This window comes from Takifugu flavidus, chromosome 1 (genome assembly GCF_003711565.1).
Source record: "Takifugu flavidus isolate HTHZ2018 chromosome 1, ASM371156v2, whole genome shotgun sequence".
NCBI classification, from domain to species: Eukaryota; Metazoa; Chordata; class Actinopteri; order Tetraodontiformes; family Tetraodontidae; genus Takifugu; species Takifugu flavidus.
Window position 1 is genome coordinate 9,661,846 of NC_079520.1, and position 11,092 is coordinate 9,672,937.

The 11,092-nt window shown below is 42.9% G+C and overlaps 2 protein-coding genes across 3 annotated transcripts; one reads left to right on the top strand and one right to left on the bottom strand.

Moving 5' to 3' along the window:
* Positions 1 to 2,476: 2,476 nt before the first annotated feature.
* On the top strand, positions 2,477 to 4,930 carry sp9 (sp9 transcription factor). 2 transcript variants are annotated; one of them, XM_057028119.1, is made up of 2 exons: positions 2,477 to 2,663; positions 3,066 to 4,930. In XM_057028119.1, the coding sequence occupies exons 1-2, from the start codon at positions 2,643 to 2,645 to the stop codon at positions 4,362 to 4,364; spliced, it is 1,320 nt and encodes a 439-aa protein (XP_056884099.1). In that variant the 5' UTR covers positions 2,477 to 2,642; the 3' UTR covers positions 4,365 to 4,930. The 2 variants fall into 2 exon arrangements, with proteins under 2 accessions (XP_056884099.1, XP_056884108.1); XM_057028128.1 differs by lacking the exon at positions 2,477 to 2,663 and adding an exon at positions 2,675 to 2,897.
* A 1,192-nt stretch (positions 4,931 to 6,122) lies between these two features.
* Positions 6,123 to 10,946, bottom strand: cir1 (corepressor interacting with RBPJ, CIR1). The gene is made up of 10 exons (XM_057028147.1): positions 10,686 to 10,946; positions 10,123 to 10,217; positions 9,896 to 9,969; positions 9,779 to 9,792; positions 9,591 to 9,643; positions 8,833 to 8,881; positions 8,281 to 8,401; positions 7,587 to 7,693; positions 7,345 to 7,430; positions 6,123 to 7,220 (listed from the first exon to the last, which is right to left on the bottom strand). The coding sequence occupies exons 1-10, from the start codon at positions 10,755 to 10,757 to the stop codon at positions 6,530 to 6,532; spliced, it is 1,362 nt and encodes a 453-aa protein (XP_056884127.1). The 5' UTR covers positions 10,758 to 10,946; the 3' UTR covers positions 6,123 to 6,529.
* Between the last annotated feature and the right edge of the window lie 146 nt (positions 10,947 to 11,092).

Consider the following 11,092-nt stretch of genomic DNA (forward strand, 5'->3'; position numbering starts at 1 on the left):
GCAATTTAACCATTTCCTCTGGTTTTATAGCTTAGTGACCCCCCTGCAGCACTAAATACTCACACGTTTTTGTGAATTTGGCGATCAGATGAATCTGGCAAAGTGCAAGAAACAAAGCAGCAGCAGCAGCAGGAGGAAAGCGTCAGGAAAATGATTGTTTTCCTGGATTTCCAACCAAAGAACTGTCAAATAATGAATATTTGAACACATGAAATCATCACATCGCCACACTGGCTTTTCTAGAATTTAAAGAGCATCCTCAATTCTTCTTCAGTTGTAAGTTTAAGCAACAACCTGCAGCTCGAGCACCACGGAACTAAACTGCATCATCCCAGTTTCCTCCGAAGCCCTTTGAGAGAAACAGGTGTAACCACAGGAGCGCCCTAAATTACAACAATTAGCTAAATGTCCTCAAATAAACTTCCCTCAGCAGAAATACAAATTAAGCACACAGGGGCACAGCCAAAAAAACACCCCCATCTACCAGCCTGTCTGCTTTAACGTGCAGAAAATGAGACTCTAATAATCTGGATTTGAGGCAAGTGAGGGAGGCTTTGTCGAAAGAATTTAAATGAATCGGTTTGAATTAATCATTTATCTTTTGTTGATGGATGCACCCCCACTTAGGTTCATCACAATAGACGCAGAGCGTTTTGTTCGACCAAATAAATCATTCCCATTGTTTAAGGTACATTGATCAATCTAATGGCTTGTAATAGGCTCCTAATTGCCACAGAGAAGTGCACCCGAATGCAGTCCAGAATTACAGATTCTCCTTAAAATTCCCCCCTTGAATGACGAGCCCAATTCATGTTCTTTTATTTAGACGCGATTTGGTTTTTAATTTCGCCCCCCAAAATCACTCATTTAATATTTCTTAAAAATAAGGCAGTGAATTGGAAATCAAATCATTTACATTTACAGCACAAATACTCTGTGTTAGATCATATTTCCAGCGTGAGGACCGACGCTTTACTTTAACTGAGATATTTAGAAAAAAGCACACAAGATTTAATAAAATACAAAAACGCGTTAAAATATTTAAAGGAATATCGGGGCTTAATTTATTGTGTTTAGGAACGTATGATGTTTTAAATGAGATCTACTTTGCTTTATTATGACAAAGTGAACAGAGGTGTCCTCACCCTGCAGACAATTTTCCTCTAGCGCTCGAATTAATTCGCCTTCGGGCCAATCAATCGCGTTTATACAGATTTAATAGTGTTTAATACAGCACTCTGACAAATCATCGAGATTGCAAAAATGATTCAATTTTCATCTTTAAAAAAAATAAAAATCCGTCGTTTCAAAGGTGAGGTTTTAAAGCGGAGGGGGTATTTGAACAAATTGCGCTTGTGTGGACTGGCAGCAGTCTCCCTCCATAATGGAACATTATTTGCCCATTTTGAATACAGTAATGTGCATCTTTCAGTCGGGCCTTTATCTGGAAAATTGCTTTAACTTTAAAAGGGATGATGAGTCACTTCAGAGCAGGTCAATTTTGCATTGTGCCATTATCCCCGAGCGTTTTAACAAGATCTGTACTCATCAAATTGTGATATTTGAAGGAGGGGAAAAAAGAATTGCCAAAACTGTCGCCATGCGGAACACTTTTTAATTGCTCGGGGTTTAATCAGATTTTATTTGTCGTCTCAAACAGGCGCCTGTTAAACCCGGTTTGATGGAGACTCCCCTCGGCTCTCCTGTTGATCCTCAAACTTTATTTTCTGCCGATTAAAAAAAACAACAACAACCCGTATTGCGCTCCCTGTACAAGCAAGCTGTCATTTTTAATTAACCCCTCACCTGCACTCACCTAAACTGAGCCAAGGGTCGAGCGGGAGCGCACGAGGCGAGTGCGCGCTTGCACACGCACGAGCATATTGTGGCTGAACGTAAACAATCTCCAGGTGAGTTGATCGAGCACAGGTTGGTCCTTTTTTTGTGGAGACATTTATGCCCTGCGCGCCCCTTTTACGCACGAGTCCAATATTTTCCAGCTCCTCCAAACTCCAGATAAACTCGACCATCACCATCTGTAAACCAGGCAGCCTTAACGAGCTGCGCTCATCCTTCACCACGCCATTTACTACCATTTCCCAATGACGTGTTGCGCGTAATCTGGATATTGGAACTCTGCCTGTTGGAACCCGTAAACGCACAGCGACGCCACAATCCGCAAACGCTTGAAAATGACTGAAACGCTTACCTCTGGAATTACTGTCGCGTGAACTCAATTCTGCAATGAAAGGCGACATTGAGTCTTCGCGCCGGGATTACATAAAAATAACCGTATGCATAAAAAAAAAATACCAAATCGCGTCTCCTATGACAGCATGACAGTCTGAAAAGAGGATGCACGACAGATGATTGACGGCGGGGTTTGTGGCGTTTCTGCTTGCGGTCGGCGCGCTCATTGGCTGCCCCCAACCCCCGTCCGCGGACGCGGAGAAGAGATTGGCTGCGCGTCCTCGCCAGCTGTACTTGAAAGAAGACGCTCTCTACAACTAAGTAGTGTTGGGAGCTGCGAGCCAAGAAAGAAGCCGTGTGACCCGAGTCAAACACGGCGACGCTTCCGAATCAGGTTGAAGCCACCCAGCATTCAACTCGCGAAAGCTCCCCTCGCAGCGCAGACCCTGGATATGGCTACGTCTATACTTGGGGTGAGTCGGAGTCTGCACGAACGCGCAAAAGTTGCGCGTGGAGTTCCTGCGGGATGCTTTTCTTTGTGGCAAAATTTACGAGTGCTTCATAAGCACTGTCGGGTTAAGAGTTTAAGCTGTTGCGTTGTTTGGAAATGTATTTATATTTGCTGTTTTTATCATGAACTGAAAGCCGAAAACCAAAGCGGCGCGCTCAAACTTATTTTCTAATAAACGGACGTTGGAATTGCAATGGTGAGTTTTTAAGCGTGTGTTGTTTTGTTGTCAATCAATCTCCAGTGAAATACATTTAAAGGGTGTTTGGTCTCGATGTTTATTCATGAGCAATTTGCCTGAGGTCTAATTAGTATGATTACAAAATATGAGCAGTTTGTAAGTCCACCTTGTGTGTGTGTTTTCCAGGAAGAGCCACGATTTGGAACTACACCTCTAGCTATGTTGGCAGCTACCTGCAACAAAATCGGCAACACCAGTCCTCTCACAACTTTGCCTGACTCCAGCGCGTTCTCAAAGGGCGGATTTCACCCGTGGAAAAGATCCTCCTCCAGCTGCAACTTGGGATCGAGTCTGCCCGGTTTCACGGTGTCAACAAGCCGCGCGTCGACAGGAATTACCCCCACCAGCGGCACCGGCAACAGCGCGTTTTGCTTAGCCTCCACCTCCCCGACCTCGTCTGCATTTTCCACCGAGTACAGCGGCCTGTTCTCCAACTCTGCGAGCGTCGCGTCTCAAGACTCGGGACAGTCGGCCTTTATCTCTAAAGTGCACACTTCGGCAGAGACTCTGTACCCGCGGGTGGGAATGGCGCACCCATACGAGTCGTGGTACAAGTCCGGTTTCCATTCGACCCTGTCCGGCGATGTAGCCAACAGTGCGTCATCGTGGTGGGATGTCCACACTAATCCCGGCTCGTGGCTCGATGTCCAAAATCCTGCCAGCACCCTCCAGACCTCACTGCACACCGGGACACCTCAAGCCATCCACTCCCAGCTGAGCGGCTACAACCCGGACTTCTCCTCGCTGACCCACTCGGCGTTCAGCTCCACGGGGATCAGCCCCAGCGCGTCTCACCTGCTGTCCACCGGCCAGCACCTGCTGACGCAAGACGGCTTCAAAACGGTCATCCCCACTTACACAGACGCTTCCGCCGCCAACGCCATGATTTCTGGGGGCAGCTCGGGGATAAGTACCTCCTCGAGGTCGTCCAGGCGCTACTCCGGCAGAGCAACATGTGACTGTCCGAACTGTCAGGAGGCAGAGCGGCTGGGACCCGCCGGGGCCAGCCTGCGGAGAAAGGGACTCCACAGCTGCCACATCCCCGGCTGCGGGAAAGTGTACGGAAAGACCTCTCACCTCAAGGCGCATTTGAGGTGGCACACCGGCGAGCGGCCTTTTGTCTGCAACTGGCTTTTCTGCGGCAAACGGTTCACTCGGTCCGATGAGCTGCAGAGACACCTCCGCACCCACACCGGGGAGAAAAGGTTCGCGTGCCCGGTGTGCAACAAGCGCTTCATGCGCAGCGACCACCTGAGCAAGCACATCAAAACGCACACGGCCGGAGGAGGGGGCAAAAAGGGCAGCGACAGCGACACCGACACCAGTAACCTGGAGACCCCGAGGTCCGAGTCTCCAGAACTTATTTTGGAAGGGGTGAATCCCAGACTGGCTGTTAAGGATCCTTCTCCTCACGATGAGGCCTGAAAGGACTTCACCTCCCTCCCCAGAGTAAAAAAAAAAAGAAGAAGAAGAAAGAAAGAAAATCAAATCTCACTAAAAATAAAACCGCACAAGATTAAAAACGGGTCTTTATTTGACAGACGTTAAGAGGGAAAACGTGAAAACGATCATATATTCCCCCACAGACGTGTAGCGTGTGTTTCATTCATAAATCCACCCAAACTGCGATTTTAGGCCTTTGGGAATTTTGCAGAGCAACAAGAGGGTGAGCTGGATGTTTGCCGCAGCTGCGCCAAACCTGTTGAACTTTGGACAATGTGAGTGACATCTTGTATATTGATCACTGAAGTCTGTGTTATTTTTATGTAAATGTTAGGCTATGATTGTTTTCTTCGTGTTGGTATCCTGGAGAATCAGGGAGTTTACTTTTTGACGCACTTTGTGGATATGTACGTACACGGCTTTTTAAGCTTTGGTTAACCATTTTATTTCTTTGCTAAAAATATCTATATATAAATGTTTACCTGTATAAAGTCACACGTATAAGATTTTCATTTTATCGTAATTAAAACATCTTTAAAAATGAATAATTGTGTGATGCAGATTTTACTTTATTGATGCTTTTAATTTTATTTTTTAAATGTATCATCACACAAATATATAAATAAATATCGGCTATAGAAAGCGCCCATTTCCCATATGGAATAAATCAGTGTTTAATGCCCCCCCCAAAACCCAACATAGCTAAATGAAAATCGTGTTAAATTGTATTAATTATGACTTGGAGCACATGTAGCCCCATGTGTCTTGTATTGGCTATTAGGGATTGGTGTCTTATCAAATATCTAATTAATCTCCGAGACATCTTTTGTTCACTTTCATTTTATCAGGGGGGGTTCCAACGGGGGTTTGATGACAACGGTCCCCGGATATTTATTCTAATTGTCTAAATTAACTGCTTTCATTTGCATACCAATCGATGGAGCCAGAATAAGGATCCCCCCCCCCCCCCCCTCTTTGCTCCAAACCTGACAGATTTTATGGGAACAGTTCTTTAAACTTTAGAGAAAAAAGGGGGGCAAAGAGTCACATGCAAATGCAGATTTCCAAATGCCCTTTTTGCTCAGCGCAGTCAAATGGTGTGCATGTTATTTGAATATCAGTGGGCCCGTGTTGAAAGGGTTCAAGGATGCTCTCTGACTTCTTTGTGCTCAGCCAGCGCTGCGTCCGATTCTCAAAGAAAGAGCCGCGGAATAATTAGAGCCGGAGCCGGGACCGGGAATACATCAGGGGAAGGCGTCTCATCCAGACACCCTCTTTTTTTCAAGAGGGTGTTAAATTGACCAGAAGGTAATAGAGGGAAATTATTTTCATTTCCTTTTGTGCAACAGCAGCTTCCAGAAAGTGGCCAGATAGCGAGAAGCATCAGATTAGAAGAAGCAACATTTTAGAGAATACAATAAATTTTGAAATGGAAGCTAACGATTGACATTTTTAAAAAATTTAAAAATCTATATTTATAGAAATTGGTGCTTTACTTTAAATATTTAAATTTGAGATGATCAAAAATTCCTCTTCTATAAAAAATATTCTTCTATAAGCGATGTAAATAATGTAATATGCAGCAATTTAAAATATTTCAAAGGGTAAATTGTCTTCCAGGAGGGCCTGAAATTAGGCATGTAAGGTAGAGATTTGATATTTAAATCGTGATTTAATACCAGATGCAAAATTCCCGCCACCTCAAGCACCAACGGCACATTAAAAACACAAATCTGAATGTTCGTGGACTTTGGATGATTTAATTTAACTCCAATAAACAAATTCAGCTGAAATAATAAAAATTAAAATAAAATCAGTACAACACCGTTGAGGTATTGTGTTATGTTTCGATATCGACATAAAAACCAAATACACAACAACAAATGTTGAAAAAAAAACATTTCAACAAGGGGAAAAAAATGCAGAGGTCAACTGACCATTAAATGGGGTCGAGCATTTGGCCATTAAGGATCACTGGTGGGAAAAGCTGCTATTGGGAATCAATGAATCTATTTTCACAACGGCGCGCGGCTGCAGGTGATATCGATATTTCCTGACCACTGCTGCCCCCTCGCGGAAGACGGGCGACGCTGCAGCGGTCTGCGGATGAAACGACAGAGCGGCGACAGACACGTGAAACAAACGGATCAGCGTTTTCTGTGAGCTCGGTCTTGGCTTCTCTCCCTCCTCCCTCTGCTCCTGCTCCTGCTCCTTCCCCTGGCCTCTCTGTCGTTTCTCCTCTCCCGGCTTCTGCTCCTCCCATCTGCTGTTCTGCTCTTCCTCCCGTCTGCGTGGCTCCTGCTCCTCTCAGCGTCTCCGCTGTGACGCCGGCCCCTGCCCCTCTCCTCCCTGCCTGCCTCGCTGCTCCGGCATCTGTCCGCGGTGGTTTTGGAGCTGCTGGCTCTCTCCCTGTCCCTGCTGCTCTGCCTCCTTCTCTCTTTATCTCCCTCTGCTTTGATCTCATCTCCGGGGCTGCGGTGCCGACTCCTCTCCATCCCCGCCTGCCTGTGATCTCTGGACTCTTCGCCAGCCCTCTTCGGCGACCTGCTCCTGCGAGAGGAGGCCCCGTGACTCTTGACTTGCAGCTCGGTCTTGGAGCTGTTATCCCGACATGAGTCTTTTTCCTTCTTCTTCTTCTTTCTCTTTTGGGTCTTGACCTTGCTGTGGCCTTCTGAATCCGAGTCGCTCTCAGCGCCGCTGCTGCTGCTGCTGCTGCTGGAGGAGTCGGTGGAACTGTCGCTGCTTTCAGGCTTTTTCTTGTGTTTTCTTTTGTTTTTTTTCTTCTGTTTTTTGCTCTTCTTTTTCTTGGCCTTCTGCTTTTCTAAGCGATCCAGTTTTCTGAAACAGGGAGGTGAACATTAAAACTCCCGGTTTAGACTCAAGAAAATGAGACATTGGGGTTTATGGACGGGGAGAACAGCGGATTTCATTACATTTAAAGACAACAGCATAAAACACCCACCTGAGCAGCTTCTGTTTCTGCTTGGTCGTTAGTGACTTGAGGAATTCCACTTCTGGATCCTCCTCCTCCTCACTGGCCACATATTCCTGCCAAATATTCACATTTTTATTTGCATCCGTCCAACAAACCCATTTCAAAACAATGACAGTTTCATCTTTTAAATCAAATCGGAAGATGTGACCTCTGGTTTTACACAGCACATTCTGTGTCAAACCGCACGGCGGAGGAAGGCGGAAAATTACCTGTGATGGATCACCGACTATAGCGTTCCGATCAAGGACACATTTTTTCAAGGCAAAGCCGCTGTTTCGCATCTCTGCCATTAACTCCGAGGGGTGCATCGATGGACCTGTTAGCACAAATCACAGCTTCAGAGTCCCATTGATGTCAGGCCATTGGCAGCCACTATCTCCACAGTGGGAATTTCAGGGGCGTCTTTGTTAACAGAATGGGACATCAAATCAACTCACTGCACTTCCGGCTGAGCAAATCATACAATATCATCCCCTGAAAAAGCAGCAGTTAGGGGAATCAGAATACACAATAATTACTTTTTTTCTCCCAGCCCAGGGGGGGGCACTATTACAGTGCTCCAGCAGCAGCAGCGTGCGCTGCCTGGACTCTCCCAGGGTAAGCAGTGTTACTTTACAACTCCACTGGCTGATTGCAGAGCTCTAAATCAGCTGCAGTCTCGGAGCCCCGGCCCGGAGAGGAGAGACACAACAAACCCTCAAACATTCTGCCTGATTTTACATCCTAAAATATCATTGTTTTTATTTTTCTTTACAATTTCAGCGACTTACAGTAGATACAACCTGTATTTTCCATCTATAGCAATCTTTAGATATTTCTATATATAGATATATATACAGCTATATCACGCAGAAGAGAACAGGGGGGATATTTTGAGTAACTGCCGACAGTTTCAGACTCTACCTGCTGCCTCGTCCGTGGCCACAGTGCTGGCATTGATACCAGACAGTCCGTACAGCGGACACTCTCTGTCCGTGTTCACGTGACCCCATTTGTGGCATTTGATGCATCTTACGTTGCGCACCTGAAAAGATAAGAGCAGGAATTACAATCGATTGAAACAAAAACACACTCCTGGTATTACATAATATTGGAATCAGCTCATTTTAAATGCAAAACTTATCCCATTAACTGATTTGTCATTGGTCTAATTATTATTTAAGATGTCTCATGCCACCTTAAATGTGATCTTTAGTCACAAGTTAACTGTCCTGCACAACACAATGATTGAATCCACTTTGTTATAAAGATGAAACCTCCTTAAAGGAGCCTGGTGGTATTGGAACTGTGACTGGAATTATATTTATTTGCTAGTGTTGTGATTAGCTTTAAAAGCTAATGTGCATATCCGATTAAGAGAAAACAGGAAATTCTGATTCTGAAAATAAAGTCTTGTTTAGGAATCTGTGGTTAAATGTAGTAATAGATTAGACATAAGATTATTTCCCCACTCACCTGGATCCCGAATGGCTGATCTCTGATATTCATGTCATCCTTCGCATACCTGAAGAGTTCAGTATAATTTAAAGGGCAAAGTTTGTACATTCACAATCCAACACCAAATAATAACCAGACTACAAGCCAAGGAGCTACGTGTCAGGTTGTTACAGAGTTCCAGATATTTCTACAAGGTGGAGCCAAGAAATCAGCCATTTGATTAAATGTGATACAAAATTTTAATGTTGATGATACTCATTTCATTATGGTTGGTGACAGCCAAGTTCAGTTTGGCTATTTAAATTATTTTTTTGTTTGTCTTGGCCAGGATATTTACAGAATACAGGATATTTTAGAAAGTCATTACTAGGCCCAGGAATGAAAAGTAAGCACTTTTATAAAGTGGTGCAATAATGTATATATAAATTGGTGTTGGTTTGACCCTGGGAACCATGATCATCCCGTGTTGGATTGGTTGTTTTTTTTTTTTTTAAAGAAACTATAAAGATTATTTATAGTTAAATTAAAATTTTATTCTTTTACGCAGTTGTATCCAGTATTATGAGCAGTTCCAGTCCAGAGGTGTGTAAATACATTTAGATACACAGCAGCGCAACAATCATTTTAATATTTCTATCCTGAAGCTGGATTAATCTCACAACAGTTTGTTCATCAGCTGATGCAGAACGGATATCTGGGGCTATTTGAGTTAGTTTTCCAACAATAGTTTTTCTAAAATTAATATTACACAATAAACCTAAAAAAGAAATCCTTACTTCTCTCGAGGAGCCCCCTTCTGCCACTCAAACTTGTATTCTTCTTTCCCTTCCTTAGAAAAACAAAATATATATACAATGCAAAACTCATTAATGTTAATTAAAATCAAAGTAAATTATTAAGTAATTAACACTTGGTGAAGAAGAGTGATTACAAATTATGGTGTGTGTTTCCTGAAGTACTTTACCTCATTTTTTTCCTCTTTGTTTCAGAAGACAAATCACAGAAAAAGGAAACATTACACGTTATTATATTGTTATCTCAAAACATAAAATGACAGATGACAATGTCTCACACCGCATACCTTTGGATGCTCCAGGTGGAGCTTCATACATAAAATTCAGGCCATTCTTAACACGATCATCTCCCATCAACAACCTGGTAATGTGCAAATTTGTATTTGTTATCAAAGAAATTTTCTGCAAACACAATTAAATTAAGAAATAAAGCAAAAATATTTCTGTAAATATAAAAAGGATAAAGCTAGCACTGTATGAGCCAGGTGTCTTGGCTGTTTTTCAGTGTTCCAACCTGTTGTTGTAATTATCCTGCTCTTTCAGATAAGCCTGCATGAGGTCTTCTTGTTTGGTCTTCTCAAAAGTCAGCTTCTGCTCTGCTATCCATACCTGAAGAAAGGAAAAGGCCTTGAAACGAGCTCTTTCCCCACTTTGCACGATCCACAATTACTTGAAATGTTCTTAAAAAGCAAAACTAAATTTGGATAATGAGAATACTGGGTTGTTCTGCACATGGTCAGCCCATAAATTATCACCCCGAAAATTAATTAGTCACTGGTTAAGTTCACTTAAATGTAACCTGTACAAATCAAAGTTAAAGTTGTACCAGTAAAATTGTAACTAAGTAGTCTTGATAAAGGTGCAGTTTTATTGTAAATGAAATTGAGTCATTAAGTATTACATTTATTTTCATATCAATCCCGAATATCGACTCTTGCACAGCACTTTACTAAATACAAGTTTTAATATTCGGAAAGTGGAGGCAATAGCTATTTTTAAGTAAGTGATTAGAACAAAATAATGTTAACGTAAAACCAGCAGGCTAACATGCTAATCTAGCTAACAGTTCGCACTCACCTTTTTGATATTTGACTTCGACGCAGGATGAAAATCCTTCTTACACATAAAATTTGCAAATGATTTCCCCATGTCTGCGGTTTATATTAAAACCGAGATGACACCGTAATGTTATTTTCCCCTGTAAGGAAAACGTAGGTTCGCCTCAGCTTGTCAACACGCCGGCTTCTTTTGCTTTAATGTTTTGAAAAGAGCGTCAGCACACTGGCACATTACCGCTCCCACGTGGACTAGAGGTGATATTGATTAAAAAATAAATGCAGTATTTCATACAGTATGGTTACATGCTGTAAATATTTTACTTTCTTCTATCTATCTATCTATCTATCTATCTATCTATCTATCTATCTATCTATCTATCTATCTATCTATCTTCATCATCATTTTCTTCTTCGTAACATTGAAAA